The sequence below is a fragment of the Kryptolebias marmoratus genome, linkage group LG10 (genome assembly GCF_001649575.2).
Source record: "Kryptolebias marmoratus isolate JLee-2015 linkage group LG10, ASM164957v2, whole genome shotgun sequence".
Lineage (NCBI taxonomy): Eukaryota > Metazoa > Chordata > Actinopteri > Cyprinodontiformes > Rivulidae > Kryptolebias > Kryptolebias marmoratus.
This window is the reverse complement of record NC_051439.1, coordinates 6782245-6809921: the sequence shown is the minus strand read 5'-3', so window position 1 is coordinate 6809921 and position 27677 is coordinate 6782245. Positions and strand designations below refer to the sequence as shown.

The 27677-nt window shown below is 40.8% G+C and overlaps 4 protein-coding genes across 7 annotated transcripts in view; 2 read left to right on the top strand and 2 right to left on the bottom strand.

Annotated features, from left to right (window-relative positions):
* Positions 1-3757, top strand: part of zfyve26 (zinc finger, FYVE domain containing 26) — a 39624-nt gene extending 35867 nt beyond the window's left edge. For all 4 annotated transcript variants that reach the window (XM_037977812.1, XM_037977811.1, XM_017416407.3 and 1 more), the window contains exon 43: positions 603-3757. In XM_037977812.1, the coding sequence (XP_037833740.1) occupies positions 603-812 (210 nt within the window). In that variant the 3' untranslated portion in view covers positions 813-3757. The remainder of the gene's footprint in view (positions 1-602) is intronic.
* A 651-nt stretch (positions 3758-4408) lies between these two features.
* On the bottom strand, positions 4409-13607 carry rdh12 (retinol dehydrogenase 12). The gene is made up of 8 exons (XM_017410493.3): positions 13469-13607; positions 11054-11189; positions 10138-10256; positions 8514-8669; positions 8326-8430; positions 7887-8096; positions 7609-7798; positions 4409-5263 (listed from the first exon to the last, which is right to left on the bottom strand). The coding sequence occupies exons 2-8, from the start codon at positions 11125-11127 to the stop codon at positions 5161-5163; spliced, it is 957 nt and encodes a 318-aa protein (XP_017265982.1). The 5' UTR covers positions 11128-11189; positions 13469-13607; the 3' UTR covers positions 4409-5160.
* On the top strand, positions 13191-17863 carry vti1b (vesicle transport through interaction with t-SNAREs 1B). The gene is made up of 6 exons (XM_017411936.2): positions 13191-13571; positions 13680-13738; positions 15134-15331; positions 16080-16253; positions 16495-16556; positions 16766-17863. The coding sequence occupies exons 1-6, from the start codon at positions 13475-13477 to the stop codon at positions 16857-16859; spliced, it is 684 nt and encodes a 227-aa protein (XP_017267425.1). The 5' UTR covers positions 13191-13474; the 3' UTR covers positions 16860-17863.
* A 3252-nt stretch (positions 17864-21115) lies between these two features.
* Positions 21116-27677, bottom strand: part of arg2 (arginase 2) — an 8341-nt gene continuing 1779 nt past the window's right edge. The window contains exons 3-8 of the mRNA XM_017418436.3: positions 25510-25684; positions 25177-25336; positions 23577-23671; positions 23389-23493; positions 23162-23298; positions 21116-23076 (exon numbers count right to left, since the gene is read on the bottom strand). Coding sequence (XP_017273925.1) covers positions 22886-23076; positions 23162-23298; positions 23389-23493; positions 23577-23671; positions 25177-25336; positions 25510-25684 — 863 coding nt within the window. The 3' untranslated portion in view covers positions 21116-22885. The remainder of the gene's footprint in view (positions 23077-23161; positions 23299-23388; positions 23494-23576; positions 23672-25176; positions 25337-25509; positions 25685-27677) is intronic.

The window sequence follows — 27677 nt, the reverse complement described above, 5'->3', positions numbered from 1 at the left end:
CAGGTCTGCTGATGCTCCTGTCACAATGACAACACATTCAGTCATCTGAACTAGATTATTATTTGGACAATAACACAGTTCAGTACGTAGAGTTATCTCTTGATGAACTTAACCTAACAGACAGTGGGACAGTTGGGACATGTGTACAGTGACTCATGACTTCATAGAGCTCGATGTCAGAACAGAGACAAATCCTTCCGCAGTGAATCACAGTTGTCAGCTGTTTCTTGTAGTTTAGCATCAGCTGGGTGTTTAATTAGGTGAATGTAATGTAACATTACGCTGCTCAGGCTGTCCTGTGATTGACACAGCACATTGTAGCCTTCAGTGACCACAGTGGGTCCAAAAACAATCAGATTGAACATTAAACCCATACAACGTCCTGTATTCCGCTCTGATTAATACGATTCCAACAAAATAGATGTTTATATTGAGGAAGATTCATTTGCAAAAAAAAGCAGCATATTCAGAATATTTCCAAGGATCCCTGTTTATTTACCTTTAAAAACCCCATCAGCTAAGTGGATACAGCCATGCCTATAAGTCATGGATGAAGTTACTGCAAACATGATTATTGTTAATCTCATTGCCCTCTCCTGCAGATCAAAGCCTATCTGGTGTGCAGTAAGCTGAGGCCGGCGTACCTGCTGGCAGTCAAGCTGGAGCCCAGCCGGGCGGGTCCTTTGGTCCAGGACGTCCTCCAAGCAGCACAGGAAGCCCAGGACTCGGTGATGCGGAACATCTGTAGCCAGTGGCTCTCTGAGCACAACAAGTCATCTGTGCAGCACCAGGGCCGACCCGGTGCCAGGTGAGGGCTCAGCCAGCCTGAAGGAGCGCCTCAGAACCTCCGGGAAGCTGCGCAGGAAGGTCACAGAAGAGCTTTCGGGAATTCTGTTGGATTGGGATGGATACACTGCGCGTGTAGCTAGTATACAGCACTCACGGCACCCATCAGTTGATTCAAATCTCACAAAATATTGAGAATAACCTGGTAAGCACAAGACGAATCACTAGATACAACGTCCCCTGTGGGTTTAGATGTGCTATTTCTTCAACATACTTTCCCCTTTTTGACTAACACAGGCAGGACTTTGCCTTCAAGCCTCTGTCTCCCTGGGCTGCAGCTGCTGGAGACGAGTCGGTGACTTAAAATTGCGAGAAAATGGAATTAATTTTTCATCGCAGCCTCGTTGAACACAGCGTTCGCAACCAAGTGAGCATCGAGCCGTGAGGCTGCGCTTTGAGCAGCCAGCTTTTGAAACTCATGGCTGAAATGTGTGCATGTGGCTCACAAAGCTGTATCCTGGGCCACGCACAGTACTTATTTTTTTTGCACACGTCATAGCTGCGTTCAGCACGCTTGTAATGTGGTTTCTAAGCCTGGACGTGTTTCCGGTCCAGGTCTAAAAAGCTCTGTGATCCAGAGATGGGTCAGAGGCGCACGCAACAACCTCAGGAAGGCTTTGAGATGCTCGAGACAACTTTGTGGCCGTTTAGAGAAAATGTGGCGCACAAATCAAACGACAAGACTGCAAATGTCTTGGACTCGTGAAGCAATGCAGCACCTTTTGTGCGCGTTTTTCTGAGACATTTTGGACTCTCCCTCATGAATGCCGTTTGCCATCTCGTCTCCAGCAGCTGCAGCCCAGAGAGATACTGCCTTAAGTTGACATCAGCAACCTCAGATTGTCAACAGTTTATCATAAATCTTTAATTTCCTAATCTCACAAACTGTAGATGTCTTAAAGTAACACTTACTGAGCTGCGTTATCGTTAGTTCAAGCTTCAGGTACGTTCGGCAGCCGTGGGAAAAGGAGCAGAGCCCTGAGCTAGTTGCACCTGAAGCAGTCTTGAGCCGAGAGGTTTGCTTTAGGAACTGGTCATAACTTCAGAGAACTGAATCATTTAACCCATAAATGATCCCTGACTCAGACTTCAGCTCCGGTAAGACATTACTGTCCCCCCATCAGCAAGGAAAGAAGACTCTAACAGGAGTGAAATCCTGAGAAACGATTTGCATCACTTCGCAGAATCATTTGACTCATAATCTGACCCTTATTTCCTTTCGTCTAAAACTGACTCCTATTTAAAGCAGAATAGCTGAATCATTGTCTGTTCACCTTACACAAGAATGCCTTGTGGGATAATGGCTGGTTTCTTGTTGTCTTTGAGTAGCTTCCCTTCCTTTGCAAAGCTGTAACTCACCGCTGTGCCTCGTTAATCCAGAAACCCCCCCCCCCCTCCTTTGTTTTAATTATGTGTGAACAACAGTACCTCAACCTGAAGGGAAATATATTTAACTGACTGAAAGGTTTTGTTTTGTGTTTGTTTGTTTATAGTCTGTTTACTTGTAATAATGTCAATAATGTTTCTGCCTTTTAAAAGTCTGTTTACCTGTACATAATGTGGCCAATTTTCACTGTGTGCTCTGTTTTAGTATCAAACAGTCGGATTTGTTTTGGGGCATTTAGAACGCTGCTGATGAATTCACATGTAGAGTTTTCCTGTAAGGATGGATGCAATAAGGGATTGTCGGATTTTTCCCGAACATCTCTGAGGCGTTGCTTGTGTGAAATCATGCGTCTGCTTTTGCTCCTTGCCTGGAAGCCAGCACGCGTCTGCTTTGTCGAAATTTCTAACAGGCTCACGGACATGGATGAAATAATTGGTACCCTTCCAGTTTTGCCTCATCAGACCCAGAAACTTTAGTACTTGTCAACATGTGTTTTTAGTGGATTTCTTTTTTGTTTTTCTACTAATAGTGGATCATCTTCCATCATTATGATTCATAATGTGACCTTGTGTACTTTGACCTTGGAGCTCATCTTGATACCATCCACACCTGGGGTTGCATTTCCTCTTGCGTCCACATCCTGGGAGGTTAGCTACAGTCCCCTAAACTTTCTTCTTTTTAATAATTTTGTCAGCTGTGGTCAGAGGAACATGAAGCTTCTCTACCTTTAACACAGATATCTATAATCTTCTTCCTGAGCTCCTCTCAGCTTTGCTTTCTCTGCTCCATGTTCGGTGTGGCGAACACAACCAAACCAAACTACCCAGTGGCTGTTTGTTCCCGTTAAATACGCTGAAGGACTGATGGAAAGCCTGGAGGCTCCTGTGATGCTAATTAAGGTCAGACACTTAGTTTGAAATATGATAAAGTGCAAAGAATAATCGTCCAATGAATCAGTCCATTGGATTTTAGCAACAAATAATTTCTGTTGCTGTTTTTGTTTACTAAAGGTGTGCAGATATCTAGTTGATGATTTAACTTTCCCAAGGCTGGAAGGGTACCAACTAGTTTGTCTGCTTCTGTAAATAAAGCGTCATTAAACACAGTAATGAGGGGTAACTCCAAGAGGACAATCATCCGACGTCTCTGAAGCTGCCTTCGTTTCCGAACTGCAACGTTTGAGAGAAAAGGTCAAAAAGCAGATTTCTATTCCTAGCAGCGCGCCTTCTGCCCCTCTGCTGCACTTCCTAGGCTGCCAGAAAAAGTGTTCTTTTGTTTTTCTTTTTTTTTTTTTGTCGAATAATCGAAGCCAACACAGATTCGAACCCTAACTTCGACTGTTGTCTCACCACTGCCGCACTTTATACTTGAAACGAAAATGTTTTCGGGGAATAATATGCAAAATAAACAAAACGATATCTTGTTTAATCTTACAGGGATTAATAATTTTGAATTGTCTTTTCATCTTCACTTATGAAATGAAATGAAATTGAAAAAAATAAATGTATTTTTGAGAAAACTGAAGTACTGTGATTTATTTCTTTACATATCAGTAAAAATTTGATTAGGAAATGTTTATTTGCTTGTTGATGGAGGAGCTGAAATTGCCGAAAGAAGACAAAGAAGACGAAAGGCAGTTATGTTTTTGCCTGTAAATGCATGTCTGTTAGCAAAATATCTCATGAACCACTGGAACCATTTTAACGAAACTGTCAGAAAGTAATCGATGGATGTACGTCTACAACCAATTAACTTTTGGACTCAATTCAAGATGGCCGCCACAGCTAATAGACCTCAGACAACACAAATGAGCCTGTAGCTCAGGTAATTTTACAGATGTTGAGCTTAAATTTGGTGTGCTAGTAGTTGAGTCCTTTACAACGCATAATCTGGAAAAAAAAAGTCATTTTTAAGGTTTGACCAAAACGGCGTGAAAGGCAGCGGGTGACAACTTTCTCCACCAATTCATTCTGCTTACATATAATAATACATTTCTTCTTTCTAGAAGGAAAATATACAGATATACTGTACATTTTAAACAAACTAAATGATTTGGAATAATAAAACTAGTCTTATTTCTGATTGGGTGATAAACATTGTCTTCATCTCAGCATTTCTTTAAAGAAAATTTCCGGAATTTCCTTTTAAATAGAAATGAGATCCAAAGGAGACGGCTTCTTGTAAGGTTTCTGTTTATTTACGTAAACTGTAAACATTCAACTCTTCACATGAATATTAGTTCGGTAAAAGGCCGGTCCGGCTCGTAGAAAACACCGACTGGAACCTGTTGACCTGTTGGCAGCTGGGTCCTGAAGAGGAAAACCGTTTCCTCCAGAAATGGGAGCCGACACAGACGAGATTAAAAAAACCCGTCTGCAGCGACATGTCTGGTTCTATTAATAATGAAAAAAACAACAACCAAGAAACAGAAAATAAACAGCTTCTACAGAACTATTATGCTCATCGCAAAATACATTTATACTTTTTAAGTAGTAAATGTGGCTCGTACACTAATAACTGATACTGTTTTATGAAATGCTGCCACAAAAATCACATTTTTTTAAGGTGTAAATTCTGGAAAAAGACAATAATGAAACAACATAAGAGAAAATATGCTTTTTTTTTTACCCTGCTTTATAATAGATTAGGTTACTTTATTTACTCTGGATTTATTCACATTGTTTCATAAAAATAGTCAAAAGTATTTGTGACGCTTCTGCTGTGAGGAGCCGTTGTAGAGCACCAATATACTCAACTATTATTTAGTCATTTCACACAGAAAAAAAACTTCTTTGTTTTATTATTTATATAATAAACCTGCCTGCCTGTGTTCAAACACTCACATTTGTGTTCAAAGTACAGAACATCCACACCGAAAAATAAGAAAAGAACAGAAACATTAAGGACTCGTCGGCGAAAAAGCTGAATCAGTGCCACTCGATGCCCAGAAGCTGACAGCTGACGTCCCACAGCCTCCTCGCCGTCTCCTCGCTTCGCCCCTGAGGAGCCACGAAGGCCGGAGAGCAGTCGCTGGAAGCAACAGGAGACGTGTCAGTGTCGGGAAACGGGAACGGGAACAGTTTGTATGGAAAAGCAACAGGGAGGAGAAGAGAATCTGCTGTCGCGCCATCGCAACATCCCACCGCAAACTAGAAGCACTCAGAGAGCTCAAACCTCCTCCAAAGCCACAGCGTGATTAAAAGATAGTGAGATCTGGATCATAATAATCTGTTTTTGGTGACAACGCCAACATTTCCTGAACATTTCCTCCAAATCTGTTCTTTCGTTTTTACCTGATCTTTGCTGACAGACAGACAAACAAACCAACAAACACAACCGAACACATAAATCCTTTAGCCGAGGTAACAAAAGGGTCACATTTAGGAGCAGAGAGAAGGTTTTAACAAAGGGTTACCCGTGACCTTGACCTTTGACCTCATGAGCCATGAAGTCAACGGGCATCCTCTTTGACCCATGAGGTGTCAAAGATGATGCCAGTAATGCTGCAGCAGTGTAACTCTACAACATCACACTGTGGCAGAGTTAGAGCACAAGGTCAACTCTGATGTTAACCTTTGACCCCATGACCTTGAAATCAATGGTGATCACCCTTGACCTAAGAGGTGTCCAGCCGTACAGTTTAATTGTTCTCCATTACACGGTTGCATAGTTAGAGGACAAGGTCATCTGTGACCTTGACCTTTGACCCCGTCACCTTGAAATCAACAGTGATCACCCTTGACCCATGAGATCTCCAGCTGTGCAGTTTGACATTTCTGTTATCCTGCTGCAGATTTAGAGCAAGGGCTGATCTGTGAACTTGACCTTTGACTGACCACCAAAACTGAATCACTTGTTCCTTGTTCGATGTTTGATGTTTCCTGAAAATTTCATGAAAACACGTTCATAACTTTTTGAGTAATCTTACACAGACAGACAGACGCTACTGTAAACAAACCCCTCACACAGAAGCTGGTGAGGAGGTTTAACAAACTCTGAGTTACCTTACCCTGAGCACGGAAACTCAATTCAGCTCCAGGACGGCTGATTAAACTGGAGTTAAATAACTCTGAGTGTCTAAACTCGTGTGCAATAAAAAGCCTTCACCGATGGAGCTCCCATAACTGGAATCACCACGGCAACCACAGAGAAAAGTAGAGTCGGGCCGTTTCTAAACACCAAGTACACTGAGTACGCAGAACAGCTGAACAGAGGCGCACAGTGATGATGTCACAGCTCGGCCGAGCTCGTTAGCCCCAGAGCTTTAATTCATGTGGACTGCTTTTAAAAAGAATTTGATTATTTAACATTTAAATGAAGAGTCAAATAAAAATATACCTATTCAAACAATGCAACTGTGACTACAACAACTATATTTCTTTCGGGGGTTTTTTTATTGCTCCTTAATGCCAGAAGGTTGGAATTTTGAAAAATTCTAATTTTGTGGCCTTTATTCGTTTATTCCATTATTTTTGCGAGGAGTTGGAGGCACAGTTTGACTCACCAGGCAGTTTCACAACAAGCTGCACTTCATACAGGTGACTGAAACACCACTGCCAAGAAGTGTTGTAACAACACAGATATAATCTACCAAACATAGATTTTCTTACTTTTTGTGCAAGGTTAAAAAAACTAAAAGTGCTAGGAAAAAATAGCAGAAAACTAGCTAAAAGCTAAATAGAGCAAGGGCTTGCTAAACAAGGTAAATGTAGTAAAAGCTAGCTAAAAGCAGCAGGTAGCAGAACAACAGCCAGAAGCTAAAAGTTGCAACACGTTAGCTCAAAGCTAAAGTAGTAAAAAGTTAACTGAAAGCTAAATGCAGCAAAATACTAGCTAAAAGCAAAAAAAAGCAAAATCCTACCTTAAAGTAGCAGAAAACTAGCTAAAAGCTAAACAGAGCAAAGGCTAGCTAAACAAGGTAAATGTAGTAAAAGCTAGCTAAAAGCAGCAGGTAGCAGAACAATAGCCAGAAGCTAAAAGTTACAAAAACATAGCACAAAGCTGAAGTAGTAAAAGGCTAGCTGAAATCTAAAAACAGCTAAAAGCTAAAACTAGCAAATTGCTGGCTAAAAGTTAAAAGTAGCATAAAAAAGAGCCAGTTTGCTGAAGCAGATTGCAAAAAGAACAATGATTTTAAAGGTATAAAGTATAGTAAAGTATAAAATTTAAAAAATCAAAAGTCAGAGCACCCATCTCCTGAATGAGCTGAAGGGTTTAATATATGAACGGTGGAAATAGCAGAAACAGACTGCAAAAAAAACCATATGGAATTAGCATTCACACAGATGCACAGTCGCATTGGGGTTCAGAAGTAAATATATATTTTTATGTAGTTTTTATTGTACCATGCAGCAGCTTTCTGGTTTCTCTCCTACCTGAAGTGCTTCCCAGAGACAGAGTGTAGCTCCTCGGCCACGGCACAGTAGACGCTGGTTTGAGCTCCTTCTCTTGGGGTTTTCAGGAACATGGAGAGAACGGTGAACAGGATGGTCATGAGGGTCGAGTGTCTGGTCAGGTCGGAATTCACTGTCCCCGGGTGGACTGAGTTCACCGTCACGTTGGTTCCTGTCAAAGAAAAAAAAACAAAATCCCTTTCATTTTGATGTATTTTGCAGATTCTCTGTTCTTTCTGCCATGTTTGGTTTGTTTGTACCTCTGAGCCTGCGGGCCAGCTCTCTGCTAAACAGCACATTGGCCAGTTTGCTCTGGCAGTAAGCGAGGCCGCTGTTGTAGCTGCCCTGGCTGTGAAGGTCGTGGAAACGAATCCAGCCGAAGTTGTGCGCCAGAGAGGAGACCACGACAATGCGGGCCGGAGCGCTGCGCTTCAGCAGCCCAATCAGGAGGTACGTCAACAGGAAGTGACCTGGTAGAAGTAAGACATCTGTTTGTTTGTTTGTTTAAGTTCTTTTGTGAGCTAATGTCACATATATCTAGAGTTAGAGCAAAGACAAGGTTTTTTACAAGAGGTTCAACTGTGACCTTGACCCCGTGACCCTGAAATCATTAGGGATCAAGTTTCCCAAGTAATCCTGGTTAATCTGTCATGTTTTGTTGCAGTTTTAAGCAAACAACAGCTTCCACTGAAGTCCTACCTAAGTGATTGACTCCCATGTGCATCTCAAAGCCATCAACGGTTTTCATGTAGGGACACATCATCACGCCGGCGTTGTTGATGAGGACGTGAAGATGGCTGACGTCTGAATAATAAAAAAACAAAAAAAAACAGCTTCATACACGATCGACTCGAAGCGGATGTGAACACTGACACAACTGTGCACACCTCTCAGGAATCTCTGTGCAAACGCATGTATGGAGCAGGTATCTGCCAAGTCCAGCTCCCGAACTTCCACCTGTGCTTCGGCGTGTGCAGCTCGTATGCTCGCCGCAGCCTCCTCGCCCTTCTCCACGTTTCGGCACGCCATAATCACCCGAGCCCCTGGCATGGTAAACGTGAAACGGCACATAAGCAACTGGCAACAACAAAACGTCATTCATATTGTTAAAAGAAAAACACAAATGCATTATCTGCCACAAGGTAGCGGAAAGCTAAAAGTAGCAAAACAAAGCTAGAAGACAAAAATAGCAAATGTTAGCTAAAGCAGTGGATTGCTAGCTAAATGCTTAAACAGCAAAAGGGTAGCTTAAAACTAAAAAGTAGCAAAAGATTAGATAAAAGTATGAAAATACTAGCTAAAAGAGCAGAAGTATAACTTAAATGTAAAAGTAGCAAAAGGCTTGATAAAAACAGCAAAAGATGAGCTAGAAGCTAAAAGTGGCAAAAAGCTTACTATAAGCTAAAACAGCAAAAGGTTAGCTTAAAGGTTAAAGTAGCAAAATGCTAGCTAAAAGCTTAAACAGTAAAAGGGTAGCTTAAAACTAAAATGTGGCTAGACTAGATAAAAGTATCAAAATGCTAGCTAGAAGCTAACAGTAGCAAAAAGTTACCTAGAAGCTGAAAGTAGTAAAAGCCTAGCAAGAACCTAAAAGTAGCAAAAGACTAGCTAAAAGCTAAAACAGCAAAAGTATATCTTAAATGTAAAAGTATCAAAAGGCTAGCTAAAAGTAGCAAAATGCCAGCTAGAAGCTAAAAGTGGAAAAAACGCTAGCTATAAGAAGCAAAAAGCTAGAAAAAAAAGAGCAAAACCCTAGCTAGAAGCTAAAAGTTACAAAAGGCTAGTTAGAAGCTAGAAGTAGCAGAACAGTAGCTAAAAACTAAAAGCTGCTGAAGACAAAAACAGAGCCAGGCTGCTGAAGCAGATTTCAAGCAGAACAATGATTCTGGAGGAACTGAAGAGATCCTGGTGTATTTCTACGGGGAAAACATTTGCAAAGTTAAATATTTAAATATCCCGAAAAGTATAAAAGCTGCAAAACCTAAAAGTCACAGCACCCGTCTCCAGAAGGAACTGCTTGTTTTGATATGAATGGCTAAAATTACACAAAGTATGCAGAAATAGTTATGGGTGCTAAAAAAAAACAACTAAAACTTAGAAAACTTACCACAGTTGGATAAGTAGGCTAACACTGGAGCTCTTATTCAGAAAAGCCCTGTTTTACTCCCTCAGTTCCATCAGACTGAAAGGATTTAGTATCAAAATGAACTTTGAACCAGATCAATATGGGGAGGTTCTAATAATACTTGGGATTCAGTAGAAACTGGAGTTCTGATTGGCTGAATTCCTGATTGATAAATTAAGCTGTCCAATGTCTTCTACAGGTTTATTTTTCCTCCCAGGAAACCCAGGAAATAAAAAGGAGTATCAATCTTATTAAATGTGTCATGATATGGATTTTATTAATGACATAGATTTTCCAAATATGGCTGCTGAGTTTAACCTGTAAGCAGCTGTTTTATTCAGTCTTTTCTCAGTGTCTAACAGAGGAATACTTTATTTCTAGGTCACCTCGCTTTGCTAAATCCAGGGCAGTCTCCTTCCCGATCCCCGTGTTCGCTCCGGTGATGAGGACGGTCTTCCCATCCAGACGGACCGCAGACTCACACACTCCTCCGGCAGCGTAGTTTCTGTTCAAACACACCAGTGAATGGTTAAAAAGCGCACTTGAATGAATGCATATCGCCCGCCGCCTTTCATACAAGTTAGACTGACATCATTGTAAGGAAGGAAGTAAAATTGACTGCATTTAAAGCCTTTTTAGTGTGTTTTTTTAAGATCAGATGTTGCAGCCATCTTGAACTGAGCTGCCTCCAAATTGAATCAGTTGCATTTGTACATCCAATGATCTATTTCGGAAAGTTTCATTAAAACCTGTCCAGTGGTTGAGGAGATATTTGGCTAACACAACACACAGAGACACAAGTGACCCTCCTCTCTGCTCAGCACAAGCTCCGACCTCATTAGGACTGAACATTTGGGCAGGCAGTGTGAATTATTCAGAGAGATATGCATGTGGCTGAACAGAAGTGGGCCGAATAGAACCGTCTCGTGGCTCGGTTGGACTCGCGTGTATAAATATAAGTCCTCCCACGCGCAGGCTCCTGATTGGTCAGTCAGCTCATCCCTGAGCAAACACTCCACGGCTCCATTATTGACTGGTTGCTCAGGAGTTCATCATGGTACACTGATTTAAATAATAATAATAATAATAATAATAATAATAATAAATTCCACAAAACAGCAGGGACATTAACAAGTGGTGGCTGAAATGTTGCCAAAATAAAAATAAAAAATATAATAAATGAATAATCAAAAAAGGACCTCACTCTGATGGTTGCATCAACAATAAAAAGCTTATCGCCCGAGCCAGAAAGCCGCCCGTGGTGTTCGGTTTCTGAGGGGAATAAATGGGTTCCGCACTCACCGGATGTGTGGCGCAAACAGGAGCAGCAGCAGCGTCAGCACCGCGACCCCCGCCACGATTATTAACGCGAACATCGTGGGTCACGGATGGCCGCCTCGCCGTGTCCGATGCTGCTGATGTGCGGCCAGCGCCACAGCTGATGGGAAGGAAGAGAGGAGAGCAAAGGTAGCGGGGTGAACGACACGCCGCGAAAAGGATTATGGGATTGTAGTTTTTAAACAGCAGAAAGAAACTAATCACTGTAGGCCAGTTATACATATACATACATGTTTGTGTGAATGTATAATATAATATAATATAATATAATATAATATAATATAATATAATATAATATAATATAATATAATATAATATAATATAATATAATATAATATAATATATGTAGTTTATGTATATATATGTGTATGAATATAAGTTCTCCCACGCTCAGCCTCCTGATTGGTCAGCTCATTTCTGTGCAGAACAAGAGCAGTAGAGGACAGGGGTCTATCATACCAGGAGCCAAGATGCAGGCTGTGTAAAGATGCCCCTGAGACAGTCCAGCACATAACCAGCAGGATGTAAGATGCAGGCAGACAAAGCGTACATGGAACACCATAACTAAGTGGCTGGAATAGTGTACAGGAACAGGAAAGAGGAAAGAGACACAGACAGACATAGAACGACTGGTCCAGGTGGACTTTCTAATGGAAGAAAGACAAGGAAAATCATGTTAGTGATAGAAATAAATATAGTACAGCAAGTAAGACAGTCAAAGTGTGAGATTCCATCTAAGGTGGTGGAGAATGACAGGGCTAAGATACTGTGGGACTTCCAGATCCAGACTGACGAACAGGTGATGGCTAACCAACCGGACATTGTGGTGATAGATAAGATACAGAAGAAAAGCAGTGGTGATAGATGTAGCAGTCCCAGGAGACTGGAACATCAGGAAGAAGGAGTGTGAGAAGCTGGAGAAATTCCAAGGGCTGAAAGAGGAAATAGAGAAGTTGTGGAAAGTCAAGGCCTCAGTGGTACCAGTGGTCATCAGAGCATTCAGTGCTGTGACCCCCAAACTGGAAGAGTGGCTTCAACAGATCCCAGGAACAACCTCAGAGATCTCTGTCCAGAAGAGCACAGTCCTAGGAACAGCTACGATACTGAAGAGACCCTCAAGCTCCCAGGCCTCTGGTAGAGGACCCGAGCTTGAAGTGAAAGTGGAACTGCCCATGTGGAACAAATAGGGTGAGATGGGAGAGTTTTTTGTTTTGTTTTGTTTTTATACAACGTAAGCTGGTATATACCACAGAAACAGTGGTCCTTGAAATGCTTGGCTATGAAATCAAGCTCACTCTTAATAAGGAGTGGGCTTGGATGGTGCGGTGCAGAATTCGCAGCGTGTAGTCTCACTGGAAAGGGAATAATATGAGAGTAGATCCACCCACAGCTCAGACTGCGTATTGGAGAATCATACGGGAGACAGAGGCATCACACAATGATAATGTCCCATGGCTTCAGGATCTAAGATCTGAACAAGAACCAGTATATGTCACAGTGGTGGACATCCAAGAGTCTCAGCTATGAAAAACTGGACTGGACTGGGACCTGACATGATCCACACCTACTGGCTAAAGAAACTGACTGCTCTCCATGAACATAAAGTAGCACAAATAAAACCTATATAAATAAAAAATATATAAATAAATACAAAACATTAAGTTGTTTAAGTTTATCTAACAACATTAAGTTGTTAGATAGTTCAAGAAATACAATGCCATATATAAATGCAACTATGTACAAACAAAGAAAACTAAATATACAAGTAGACAAAGTAAATGTACAATCATTTTAATTTCATATTGAAAAATTACTTCAATATTTCACTTCATAATTTATTGACTATATTCATTAATAATACGGTTAAATATACATCAATAAAATACTTAAAACATTTTTTTTATTTACGATGTTAGAACAATTACACATTCTTTTATGTTTATGCTTCAATCTTTAAAAAAAAACATTTAGGAGTTTGTAACAGTTAAAAACTATTTACTGGCGCTAATCTTTTTAAAAACTACATTTCCCAGCAGGGGTGGGGGGTCCTAAAGCTGTCCGCTATAATGCCTGAAATAAATTGTTACCACAGTGCTTTTCAAATCCTACTCTAAAATATATGGCATAATATTTCTTGGTAGCGCTATTTATATTTTAACTGTAAAATGCATTTTATCTCTTAACATCATGTTACATCTAATTTTGATGCGAAGTTTAAGGCACTTGGTCACGAGCGTCGTGATGCGGAAGAACTCGGAAGGAGGTGATTAACATCAAAGCAAAACCAGCTGATCAGCTTCAACTTGTGACCGTAGTTGCTTTGAGAGGAAAAGAAAGACAAAGTAGTCTTCTAATAAAGGACAGCAAGGTTATACTTACAGCAAAATGTCGTCGGAGGAATTCGAGAAGTTGAACGAAATCTACAGATCTCTGTACGACGAGCTGAGGCTAATACCGGAGAGGGCTCTGAAATGCCACGGAGGTAAACACTGTCGTTCACCCAGCTAGCTGTGTTTAAACAAAGCTAACCGCGTTAAAACAACTAATCAATCTGTGCTGTGACCCTCAAACTGTCCCGTGTCTCCTGCAGAAGAGAGGAAGAGGTTGGTGAGGACCTTTGATGAGAGGCAGGGGGAAGCTGAGGAAGTGGTAAGATGATGATGCTCGGTTTGTTCACACCAACAGCCTGACTCAGGTTTTCTGCTCGACACTTGATTATTTTGCTCCCATTCATGTAAACCCCGAACTTTTATTCATTTTAGGACATATTCTGATTACAGTGAGCTATCGTACAACCCTAATTCTGAAAAGGTTGGGATAAACCAGGATGCAGTGATTTGCAAATCACACAAACCCTTATTTTTTTCACAACGGAAGAAAGTAAAATCAAATGTTTAAACTAAGAAATTGCACATTGAGTCGCCTTGTGCTGAAAAGTGCTATATAAATCAATGTAGCTACCCACCTACCTACATTATTAAGGGAAAAAGGTAATTTTGAGTTTTAAGGCAGCAGCATATTTTAAACATAAGTTGTTCCAGCTCTCTCCTCCCAACTTTATTCAGATGTGTTGCTGCCATAAAATCAAAAATACCTTATTTTTAACTTTAAAAAGTTACAATATCTCAATTTAAACGTTTTGAATATTATATTTGAATTATGGGGTTATGAGATTTGCACATCATTGCATTTTGTTTTATTCACATTTTTTTTAAAAGTTAACATCAAGTTCCAACTCTGTAAAAATGTTTAGACTGCCTCTATATGGTTAGGTATTTGGATTGACCTGTTTTGACGGAGCTTTTATGAGTTGCTGAATGATTCAGGATCTTGCTGATCTGTTGTAACACCATGGGAAATCCACAGATCCCCTCAGAATGAGGTATTTTAGTGTCAACCTTTATTCCTGAGGACACATACAAGGTGAAAAGATGAAATGCATCACAAGACGCACATAAATTGAGTTGAAATAAATACCTAGTATGTTAGACTTCATTTATATCGCACATTTCATGCATGAAGCAACCCAATGGGCTTTCCATTTAAAAAAAAAAAAAGGATTTCTGTACACATTCATATACACAGATTCACACACTCAGAATCAAAACAGACCTAATACAAAATACACAAACAAAAACTTAATCATTTGCTTTGGCAGATACAAAGGTTTTTACCTTTTTCTTAAAACTATTTACAGTGGGGGCTTCTTTTGGATATAGAGGCAGTGCGTTTCATTTTATTAGAGCACAAATAAGGAAAGTAGCGTCCCCTGGTTTGAAGAAATACAACATATGATGAAGTTACTGTCACTCATTTTGATCAGTTTTTAACATTTGTCAGTTTCTTTGTAAAGGAGGTAGCAGATTTTCATATTTCTGTTTTCTTTTTTTTATTATATTTTATTGTAATGAAATTATAGAAGTGCAGAACTTTGTTACTCCCTGTTTCTGGCTTAAAGATAGTGCACCGAGTGGACATTTGACCTTGGCTTTCTGTCCTAGCGTCATGCAGTGATTTATTTATTTAACTTTTTTCCGCCTCCAGTTACAGGGCATGGAAGAGGAGCTCCGCGGCGCCCCTCCGTCTTACAGAAACGCCATGAGTACAAAGTTGCGCCTCCACCGACGAGACCTCGGCAAGCTGCAGAGAGAGATGAAAATCTCTGCACCGGGGCTCGGCGGTTCCTCCCTGCCACCGCACGGAGGACATCATGGCATCTACTCATCACAAAATGAACAAAGCGTGAGTGACGGACTGTGTGTGTAGGTGGGGGGTGGGGGTGCTTAGGGTTTCAACGCGGTCTCGACAAGTCTGGAATTTGGTTTTTGTATTTTCCAGACGTAGAGAAGTATGAAAAAACATCAGTGTTTCCAGACTTTGTTGCATTTTCTAGAGAATTAAAAGGAAAAAAAATAAAAGTTGCCCAAATGAGAGGGGTATTTTTCACCTTGACTATATAAAAAAAAAAGAGAGGCCTTGTGCCACTAGGATTGCAAACTTCTAGAAAGTGAAACAGGGATCACAAATCATTGCTCATAATGGGACGACGATTTCTAATCTAAGTCAATGAAAATGCAGCAACTTTAAGAATTTAGCTGATAGCAGAAGGCCTAGTAGAAGCTAAAAAAAGCAAAGAAGACAAAAACAGAGCAAGTATGCTGAAGCAGATGTCAAAGAAAAGAATATTTTTAAAGCAACTGAAGAGATCTCCACGTATTGCTATGGAGAAAATATTTGTAAAGTTAGATATTTTGAAAGTTATAGAAGTTACAAAAATGTAAAGTCATAGCACCCACCTCCTGGATGAGCTGAACGTTTTCATGTACGAACGGCTAAAATAGCACAAAGTGTTTAAAGGAATTTAGTTCCAAAACAGGAAAACAGTAGTGTGAATGCTGACTCAGCAGGAATCCTCTATATTTAATAAAACCAAACTGATTAATGTTGTTTTTTGTTTGCTTCCCCCCCCCGTCTCCCGTGTCCACTGCAGACGCACCAGCAGTCCCAGAGAGCCCTGTTACTCCAGGGCACGGAGTGTCTGAACAACGCCAGCCAGAGCATCGAGCGGAGCCATCGCATCGCCGCAGAGACGGAGCAGATCGGCACAGAGATCATCGAGGAGCTGGGCGAACAGAGGGAGCAGTTGGACCGAACCAGAGACAGAGTGAGCTGAAAACCATGTCCTCGTATGGGAGGAGATTCCTGTTTAAATCAATGATTGGGGGGGTTAGCTGGTTTGGACCCAATGGCGAGCCGTCACCCACTTAAAACGGGTCCGAGATGCGCTTTGGGTCACATCCCAGCAGTTGAGAATCACTGGTTTTAGCTGATGTGATTACGAGGACGGAGTGTTGTGGCGTTGCTCCCAGATCCTGAAAGCTCGTCTGTCTGCTGTCTCCCTGTAGCTGGTCAACACGGGAGAAAACCTCGGTCGGAGTCGAAAGATTCTCCGTGCCATGTCACGGCGGTAAGTACGACCTCAGAACTCGGTTGGACATTTAACTTGTCCTGTTCGTGATTAATCGACCGAATCGTTAAATTTTACTTCAATTATTCTGCTCGTATTCATCCGTACCGGTGTCGTTCCTGCACATTTCTGATGCGACGGATGCTTTTCAGAATAAAACCGGACCGGAGCCTTGTTGTCTGATCGATGACCCGTTTTCTGTCCTATAGGCTGATGACAAACAAGCTGCTGTTAGCGATCATCATTCTGATGGAGCTGGCCATCCTGGGCGCCGTGGTTTACCTGAAGTTCTTTAAAAAATGAGCGAATGCCTCCGTCCGGGATTTCGTCCCGCCTTCCTGTAGCAATAATACTGTTCTCTCACTGCATCCAGGTGATTCTGGATGCTCTCCTGGACAAGTGAAAGTCATGAATGACAAAACTCTTTAACATGTCGTTTGCGCCGTTTTAATCTGTCTGTTCTGGTCCGTGATGTCCTGGAGGACGGGCGTCTGCTCACGTGCGCCGGGCGCCGCAGGTTCCCAGGCGTCCGGGCTCGGTCCGACCTCTCTCGACTCCCCGGTGAAGATGAAACCTGAAAGGCGGAGCAGATCTGAAGGGCGTTTTGACGTCAGCTGTTGGATCAGCAAATATCTACTGATGCAGATAAATTACCTGCTGCCATTCCACAGTAATCAAAAAGCAGCTGATGGAGTTCTTCCATCATTATGGTTCAGAATGTGATGGATGTGATCAGAGTTCAGCTGGAATGGTTTTGGATGGTGATCTGTCGGACCAACCTGGGGTCGCATTTCCTCTTGCGTCCACGTCCTGGGAGGTTGGCCACAGTCCCGTGAAACTTCTACTTTTTAATAAATTTGGCAGCCAATGCAAAGATTAATCATCTCTTTAAGGGTACCAACAAATCTGTCCATCTTTGTAAAATAAACTAATAATTTGTTTTTTACATTTCCGTTCCCTTTATCACATGCTAAAGACCCGCGGATACACATTAGATATTTGCTTTTAACTGAATCCCATTTCAGTGAGCTGACAGGGCGCCAACGAGTTCAGTCACATCTGGATGCTGAACGACAGAACGTGAGGACTTAACACCAGCTGGAACTGTTTGTGAACCGTTCTGCACAGCTCCTAAATGACAGAGGAGATGAGTTCAGAAGGTGCTGAGTGTGAAGAATAGACGGAACGTCTTGCTACAGAAGCTTGGTGCTTTGAAAAAGTAACAGAACATCTAGTTCTGTACTCCCACTGTTCCTTGTCCAGAAGTATGTGTACAATTAAAGCATTTGATCTCAGTTTCCATTCTATTACATGGTTCCAGGGAAATAAACTAAAGTAGTAAAAACTGTTGAAGGCTTAGCGTTCCTTGAGGAATGCATATCGCTCGCCATCTTTCACCCAGCTTTAGACTAACACCATCTTTATGTTCAGAATGAGTTGTAGCTGTTTGGGTCAAACCTTGAAACATGTAATACAATAACACAAGATGTCATGCTCAAAGTATGTGTTGTGAATGACTCTCAGTTACTACCACACCAAATTTTAGCACAGTATCTCTAAAATTAACTGAATTATAGCACTTTTTGCATTTTCCAAGGTTGGTTGGCTGTGACGAACATCTTGAATCAGGTTGGCTCCGAATTTGAATGAGTTTTGGATGCCATTCCAGTGACTACTTCCTGGAAGTTTCATCAAAATCCATCCAACAGTTCATGAGATATTTTGTTAACAGACAAACAGAGTTGACACCAAATGGTTGATGGCAAAATTTGAAACGAAGGTCTTGCACAATTTGTTATTGCCCAGAATATGTATTGGGGATCAGTTTTAGCTACTACCACACCAAAATTCATCTCAATACCTGTAAAAATGACTGAGTCATAGCCATTTCTATGGTTTTGAATATCAGTTGGCTGTGGTAGCCATCTTGAATCAGGTTGACTCCAAAGGTTAATCAGTTGTAGATGTACATCTAAGGATCTCTGTATTCAAATTTCATTAAAACTCATCCAGTGGTTCATGGGATGTTTTTCTAACAGACAGACCTGGGTAAAATCATTATCACCCTCATTCACCTTTTTTGCAGTGGGTGATGAAAATCCTCTGTGGTGTTCGAAGGCTAAAGCATAGTTGGAGGAGAAACAACATTTGTTACTATGGAATTTATTCTCAAATAGTTGTTGAAAAGGTTATTTTTGGTGTGTTAGCCGTTAGTGAAGCAACACATCTGCCACACCGCCTATTCGTCAGTGTTGCTCTCATGGCTTCCTGGAATAACACGGTACAAAAACAAGTTTCATGACCTCGTTTAGACCTTATGCTCAATGACTGCATTTTAGGATTATGTAACTTAATTTTAAGACATTTAGTAGAAAATAGGATCAAATTTTTGATCTTCTGCCACCAACAATAACGACAGTTTTTCTCTACATTTTTTTTTTTTTTTTACAGTCTAACTACTGCATACTTTGTGCTATTTTAGCCATTCAAATATCAGGAGGTGGGTGTGCAGCACAATGATGTAAGAAGGGTGTGTTTTAAACTCTTGTTAAAAGGGGAAAACAGAAAATCAATCAGGAAATCAATAATATTAGGATTACTGGATTTATTCACCCTTGTTATTTATTAGACCTCAACAACTGAGTGCTGAATCTGTTTATTACAAGGAGCTTTAATCATACATAATACCATTAAAGAGACCATATTTGCCCTTTAAGATTTTATAAAATCAACAAGCGATAAATCAACAAAACAAAAATACAATTAACACTGAAAATTTGGGACTATTATACTGAGTTTTATCATCAAATAATTACTCTAAATCCTCTGAACCTAACAGTTGAATTTATTTTACAATACTTTTTTACAAGGATGACACTCTGGAGCAAGAATTAACCTTTATTAAAGTTACAAATGGTTTCTGTTAGCTTGAGCTTTTCTTCAATTTTCTGCTGCTGGACTTCACAAAACCAATTGAGTCTAGGTTCCTGTAGTTTTTTTTTTTTATCAAATATGACAAGACGAATTATTGTCAGCCACTCAGATTCTGACCAGGTCAGAAACTTGAGTGTCTGCTCAGTCGGTGCTTATCTCTTCCTGTTCGAAAGAGGTTCTGTTAGCAGTATCGCTGGACTGTCTCCTAAAATGACAGGAATAAAATTTGTTGAACATATAAATCATCAACAATCATTTTCGACACATTTTAAAGAATTTCACAATTAAAGAGCACATTTCATCTCTACATAAATTATGTGAGTGGGAGGAGCCTCGAAAACAACTTTTGCCAAACAATACCAGGAATCAGCCTTAACAGAACGACGTTCTCCACAGAACAGATGCTAGGAAGAGGAGTGGAGGTCAGAGGTCATAAAAGAAGGAGTCTCTTCATGCTACAGGTGTTGTGACTTCTGGGTTATGTAACTTTTATACTTTTTTAAAAATATTGAACTTTATATAAATTAAAATTACCCATAGAAATACATTGAAATTTCATTTTTATTCAAAAACAGTGTTCTTTTTAAATTTGCTTCATTATACTTGCTTTATTTTAATACATCCATATTATAAAATAATACGGGACATGATGTGGCACCATCCATCCATCTGTCTGTGGGCAATGTCTTGTCCAAGATAACCCTTTAACATAGAAATGTCAAACTGCACAGCTGGATACCTCCTGGGACAAGGATGATCCCTATTGATTTCAAAGTAATGGGGAAGAAGGTCAACGTCACAAGGGGAGCCCTTAGTAGAAACCTTGTCTACGGTCTAAATCTGCGACCGTGTAATGTAGGAATGTCAGACTGCACAGCTGGACACCTCGTGGGATGAAGATGATCCCTTTTGATTTCAAGGTCACAGGGTCAAAGGTCAAGGTCACAGGTGAACCCTTTGTGAAAACTTTGTTTGTGCTCCAACTCCAGACACATGTATTCAGGATTGTTGTGTGAGGGAATTCATGCTCTGGATTATGTACCGTTGGTGGAATTCTTGTTGTCTGCTTATATGCTACGTTTAGCTTCTAGCTAGTGTTCTGCTTTTCATTTTTAACTTCAACGGTGCAGTTTTAGCTTCTTCAGCAAAGTCACTCAGCACTTAGCGTTCACACTGCGGCCTTACAGAGAACGCAGCTTCTCTAGCTTTTTCTGTCCACAGTTTCATCATTTTCTTTGGCTTTTTAAGCGAAAGCGTCAGTCTAAAACTAAAACTGTTATCCTGTTGAGCAGACTGATGAAATTTGAAACTGTTATTTATATTTCAGAGAGCAATCTTGCTGACTTTGGTGTCCATCCTTCCTAACTCACTCGTCACCAAAGGGTTATGCCCGTGTATGTGTGTGTGTGTGTATCTGTTTGTATGACTGTTAACACAATATCTCGTGAAGCACTAGATAGATTTGAAAGAAACTCCCAAACTTTGGTTTCTAATGTACTTGTGCAACTAATATTTTGTTAAAAAGTGGAGTCTATGGTTCTATTGTATTGTTAAACTCCTGTTTTTTTTTGTCACACTGAGCTGACAGTTTAGTCAAACTGGAATAAAGGACAAAAGGACACATGTACAAACAAACAAAAATTTAATTTATGGAAGACCAAAAGAGGAACTCTTTGTAACAAGGACAATAATCGTTCAGTCTGCATGTCTAATAAAGAACAAGCAATAAATCAGTACACACTTAATTGTGTAAATGTATCGTTTTTTTTCCCCTCTCCAGCATTTTAGTGAATGCCGAATGTTTTTTCTTCATGTTGCAGTAATTATTTATGCACGCAGTAATTCTAGTTCACAACCCGGTCGGTTCAACGTGAAATACAAAAGTAAACTCTACAGAAAATACAGTAACCACGACTGGTCCAAAAGTGACATTTCTGTTTTAAACTGTCTGACACAGCCACAAAACATTTAGAGTCCACATCCGAAATGGGAACTTAAAGCTGAATGTTTTCATGCCTCTGAGGCGGGCAGGTTCTCCTCTCAAACAGAAGAACCAGAAGGATTTGTTCACGCTTTAGACACACAGTAACAAAATAAATTAGTATTGCTCTTCAAATTAATAGCAGTTCCATCAACAAGTGCATTCATTTAAAAAAAAAGAAAAACAGGGGTGTTGACGAGACACTCGTCCCACAAGGTGAGATTTTAAAGGTGCTCATTACAAACTTTAAAACGGAGGATAACAAAGAGGAATCTGAACTGTATAGTCAAATGTTGCAGTTTAAAAGAGTTTACTCTGGTGGGTTTCCAGATATACGGATATGCAATTCTGAAATGCGGGTACGCGCTCAACGTAAACAAAGCACTGGGCTGAATCAAACCACGTGGAAGCTTGACCTCCATCAGGCTGGTAAACAAATATGGTGGAATCAGCCAGAGCACAAACCGACACCGTTGTTACGAAACGCACTTTTTCAGCTACTTAGCTGGCAAACGCTCATTATTTTCCTTACAAATTTTTACTTTAAGGACACATTAAACATCGATACAAGCAAAATATTGGTGTGGAGTTTGTTTCTCACTTTGTGAAATTTAGTTTGAGTGAGTAACTTTAATATATTTCTAAGAAAAACGATTTTTGCCACAGACTCTCCTGAGTCTCTTTGGACCTTAGAACGGTTCTTCAGCTATACATGACCTAACTTTAAAAAAAAATAAAAAATTGTGACCTTTGAACTCAGGGGGATCAAACTCTTTTATACAAAAGGCTAAAATTAAAAACTTGATCTAAGGGACACCCTTTTTGTTCAGTATGTTGTCAGATTTTTTCATATTAACATATTCATACAGAAATATTAATATAATAAATTAATTTTATATATCTTTTTATATGACTTTAAAAAAAATACTTATTATGTCGTCCTTTTCAATAATTTTTACTTTTTTTAATGAAAGCAGAGGGCGTCAGTGAACTGTACAGTCAGATTTCGTCTCCAGCTCCAACTCAAAGTTTGATCAACTCGATTCCTCTCAACCCAAAACGGATTAAGCAGGAATCAAACATTCGTTTTCTCAGCTTTAACGTCGACACATCGCCTCATGCACTCTGCACTGAGTCTGTTCCGTTTTTAAAACGAACTCGAGACAAGTTTTCAACTCGACAACGATTTGATCTCATGAGATCTTGTGGAACGAGGTTCCGTTACACCCCTAATAAATAGTGGTAAAGGCTTGTCTCAGCATGACCAATGTGAATATTTTTAAAGCCCTTTCATCTTTTTTTTTTTATGATTTCAGACATTTTGCTTTTTGTGATAGATTGAATATACTAGCAGGCAGTAAAATAGTGGAATGGTCAGGCATGACTTAGAGTTCGTTAGGTTGGCTCGATGCTCTCAGAGGCAGAGCTGCGATGTGTCATTCTTCCCCGCGGGCATCGAGTCGATGGACGCGTGAGCGCCTTCTCTCGTCTGTCCCAGTGACGATGCAATGACGTCGACCGCTAAAGAGGCGGTGGCCTCCACCGCATCCTGATTGGCCCCCAGGACGGGGTTCACCTCCACCAGGTCGATGGCCGACAGCAGACCTGCACGTCAACACAGATCCAGGTTAGAAGGGAAGAACCGAGCATCTAAACCGCGTCTCGGAGGTTTCTGACGACAGTTTTGCACCTGTGTTGTGAATTTCCTCTGTCAGGTAGATTCCCTCTCTGTAGGTCAAACCTCCGTTCACTGCTGTTCCCGTGGCGGGAGCCAGAGACGGGTCAAACGCGTCGATGTCAAAGCTCAGGTGGATCGGTCGCTGTTTTCTGTGGAGGGAGGCAAAGTGAAGAGATGAAATAAAAGCCCCCCCTTCTGTTCAGTTAGCATAATGATCGCAACCGTTCATCAGTCAGTACCTCGCCAGAAGATGGTCAAGGGCGACTTCCATGACTCTCTGGATGCCGAGTCTGTCAATATCCCTCATGCTGAAGTACTGGATGCCCAGGGTCTTTAGGAGGTGGCTGCAGGAAAGTTCACTAGAATGAGTCTCTATGCTTACGTGTTGGAAAACGAACACATCAGTACGTTTTAAAAATGTACTTACTGCTCTCCGGGGTCGACATCTCTGAGCCCGATGTACACCAGGTCCCGTGAGGACAGGAACGGTTTAGTCCACGAAAAGCCAGGAATATCCGGCATCTGGGTAGACAGAAGGAGGTGCTTTAAAAGGCAAAATGTGGATGTAGAGACATTCTTTTTTTTTGTTAATAAAGGTCACCTGAACCTCAAAACTTTTTATGTAAACTTATCTCCTTGTCCAGCTGCTGCTACATTAGGAGGCAGGAACTTACAAAGCCATCCCATAAACATCAAGAAGCTGGCACGTTTTAGCATTTATTACCACTAAAAGAACACTATTGTTAAGCTGGAAAAGGCAAAAACCAAATAGATAAAGGATTGAAACAAAAGAAAAAATCCAAATAGATTAAAAAGTATAGATTTAGGTAGTGATATAAAAAAACAATTCAGATATAAACAGAGATTTATAGGACACCACATTAGCTTTCCATATTTAATTAAAGAAATGTCTGTTTAAATTTAATATGAGAATAAAAATACAGTAATAAAATTCTGTGAAAATGCAGTGTGGGCGCTGAATGACTGAAACTTGCTAAAGAAGCTACGACTGAGTTTTAAAAATTAAAACAAGCCGAATAGAAGCTAAAATGAGCATTAACGAGTAAAATGTCTTGAAAAAAGTAGTTAAAAGAAGAAAAATATATGCTGAAGCTAAAACTGCAACACAATAGCTAACATGAGCAGAAAAACAGATGCTAAAATTAACGAAGCAGTAGCTAAAAGTAGCAAGACGAATGCTAAACTTAAATCAACAAAACAGCAGCTAAAATGACCAAAACAGATGCTTAAGCTAAAATTAGGCAGCTAAAATTGAAAATCGGTCGCTAAAATTAGCCAAACAGTAGCTAAAAGTAGCCAAACAAATGCTAAATCTGAATTTTGCACACCAGTAGCAAAGATCAGCAAAACAGGATAAAATTAGCTAAACAGGTGCTAAAGCTAAAATTAGCTAAACAGATATTCAAAGTAGGTCAAATTAGCAAAACCAATGCTGAAATGACAAAAACAGTGGCTAAAAGAAGCTAAATATATGCTAAAGCTAAAATTTGCAAAACAATGTGAATGTTAGCAAAGCTGTAGCTAAAAGTAGAGCAATAGCAAAAAGCTAAAAGTAGCACAAAACAACAAACAAAAAAAGAGCAAGAAGCTGAAGCAGATTTCAAAAGAGAACAATGTTTTTAAAGGGACTGAAAAAAATCTCAATGCATTTCTATGGGGAGTTTTTTTTTCAGATAAAGTTAAATATTTTGAAAAGTATAAAAGTTACAAAACTCAAAAGTCACATCACTCTACTCCAAATCGAGCTGAACGTTTTGATGTAAAAATGGTTCAAATAGCACAAAGTAGGCAGAAGTAGCTTCACTGCATAAAAATGTATGGAAAAAACAAAATAGGAAAACAGAGGGAATGCTAATAAATTTATTATAATAATAAAAAAATGAAATCTAGCACTTTGTAAAACCTTTTGCCAGGAGGCAGAGCTGCACCAGCAGAGTTTCCTTCAGTCTGGGTGTCGACAAACTGCCTGAGGTGCCCATCCTAACTCGGGCGTTAGTGGAGCTCACCTTGCCTTGCAGCTCTTTGAGCATGAACGCCACCGGCTGGCCGTGCAGGTTTCCTGACGGGGAGGTCATGGGCGTGTTTATATCCGCGTGAGCGTCGACCCAGATGAGACACAGGTCAGGGCACTGCTGGGCATGGCCGCTCACGGAGCCAATGGCGAGGCTGTGAAAGCAGACGAGCCATTAATACCCTCATTTGAATCGCTCAAACATACAAGCTGAGCGTGTGCTGCTAATAGAATTGGACCACTAACACACACGGTGAAATGATCCAAGTTTTTAGATGTCATGTGCAGGTGATGACTGTCCTGGAGGACATTCTGCATGACATGTTACCTGTGATCTCCTCCCAGCATGACAAAAGTGTGCCCGGCGCCAACAGCCCTGCTCGCTGCGCTGGACAGCATCTTGTTCGCGGCGCCCACAGTTCGCGGGAACTTCACGTCCATGTAGGGTTCATCTTTTTCCAGGTGGTGGAAGCTGAGGTCACCAAAATCGTGGACAGAGTAATCTAAGAAGACAACAAGAAACAGCCGTCAGCCAGAGGCGCCATCTTGGCATCTCAGTGAACTGCACGCCTTGGTCCAACATCACCAGACAATCTGTGTCCGAACACGGATTTGCCCGACCTTGCAGCCTGAGGATGACTCATAAAACACCGGTGGAACATTAGTGACGGAGCAGTTTCCACTTGTCCCAGTTCCCTGAGCGGATCAGGTTTCACTACCTGCAGTTTTGCACGACATTCAGCGGCTGCAGGAAGACTGAAAACCCTCAGGGCATACTGTAGATTGCGAGCAATTTGCCGTATTTATAGCGCATCAAGGCCTAAAATGTGAGCCTTGATAGCAGCATAGGGTTACGCTGCTGATCTAAGGGCAACCAGTGAGGCCTGATACCATGTGTAGACAGGACAGGAATAGCCTCGTCTTGATGCAATCGGGAGCATCTCTTGCATGATGATTCAAGTGTGCTGCAAAGAGTTTTCTCCTATCAGCTTATATCACAAAACAAGAACTGTTATGTGTGTGTTACGGTTCTGTTTAATGCATTTAATGCTCATGGTGTTTTCTTTAAATTTAGTTTTTCTTGTTAATCGAAACACCACGAAAGCTTTAAAGGGGCTTTATAAAAATGTAGTCCGGTAAGTGTTTGGTTTCACGTGTCGGGCTCAGTTACTGACACACCAGCACACCGGGAGGATCCCTCCTCGTTATCACACTGCTTCTAACTTCATCTGACTAAGAACTTTTCTCACAGCAGAGCTCTAAGAAAAAAAATATACATCCTTTTACAGGTAGCGGCACGGATGCTCACCAAAGAGAGTGTTAAAGGTCTCAGATACTCCCACCAATCAAGCATCATCTGGAAATAAAACACCCTTAGCAACGCATACTGAAGAATATATAAACAGCCTCGTATGTTATAAACATAAATGTTGTTGTTAATTTTATTTTGTTTTATTTTTAAAGAAGGTAGCATGCTTTTATTTGACCATAGCCAAGAGTTTTAGAAAATACACATTCAGTGTTAATTTTAAAACAGCTTTTTGTTGATGCCCGTTTGGCGGTTTGCTGTGTGTTTAGCCATACTATAAATAGAGGGAGAACCTGAAGCCACCATGGACATGCGCCCTCTAGTGGCTAGCTGCAGTACAACTTTTAAGCCCCGCCCCTCCATGTAAATCGATAAGGCATTTGCCTCAATAAAACCTAAACATATATATAGTTTTTCAGCTGTTGCTTTTTGTTGATTCACGTAGTTCTTAACTTCAATGTGCCATTTTTAAAATACATTTTTAGTTTAAATTAGTTATTTGGAGCTTTAAAAGAAAAAAGGGTCCCGTTACCCTGTGATTGACAGTGGGACAGCCTATTAGGAAGTTGGGAGGGTGTGTAGGCGGGGCTTTTGCGTCAAGAATACAAGGCCACGTGCTTAGTGGGCAGACTCTGGTTCCAAAAATACAACAACAACAAAAAAACACTTTGGCTTCGATTTCAAACAACAAGAGGATGCTCCATTACTGTCGATGGTTGGGGCTAAAGAGAGACGCTGCAGCAGTCTGAGCGGACACCGAATCCCAGCAAATGTTTCCACATCTGCAGCATCAAGCTTCCTACGTGTCCTCCCTGTCTGGAGCTGCTGCTCCTGTTAGTCACTCTCACAGACATGTATTAATCATTCTTCGACGCATCTCACCCCTTCTTTGAATTTTTTTTTTTCCAGAAATACACGACCCCAAATCTGGTCATTTATTCCTTAAGACAATGGCAAAAAAAAAAAAAAAGAAAAAGATCACGGTCTGGCATTCTGTTGCTTAAGAAATTGGTTATTTGGGCGAGAAGGAGACAGTATTAAGCTCATCTGATCTGCAGCTTTACAGCCACTTCAGGCTGACTCACCCTGTTTGTTTTAGAGGCGTTATTTGACGCAGTTCCAGTGGCGCTCTGTGCCAGGGAGTTCCTGGCGTGTATTTGGCTTTGGAGTTGTCCGTCCCCCCCCCC

Coding starts and splice junctions, on each gene's coding strand:
- rdh12 (XM_017410493.3), bottom strand. CDS start 11,127: ATGTTCGCGTTAATAATCGTGGCGGGGGTCGCGGTGCTGACGCTGCTG. Junction 10,257..11,053: donor CTGTTTGCGCCACACATCCG/GTGAGTGCGGAA, acceptor GTGTTTGAACAG/AAACTACGCTGCCGGAGGAG. Junction 5,264..7,608: donor GTCTCTGGGAAGCACTTCAG/GTAGGAGAGAAA, acceptor TGTTGCTTCCAG/CGACTGCTCTCCGGCCTTCG.
- vti1b (XM_017411936.2), top strand. CDS start 13,475: ATGTCGTCGGAGGAATTCGAGAAGTTGAACGAAATCTACAGATCTCTG. Junction 13,739..15,133: donor AGGGGGAAGCTGAGGAAGTG/GTAAGATGATGA, acceptor TTCCGCCTCCAG/TTACAGGGCATGGAAGAGGA. Junction 15,332..16,079: donor CATCACAAAATGAACAAAGC/GTGAGTGACGGA, acceptor TGTCCACTGCAG/ACGCACCAGCAGTCCCAGAG.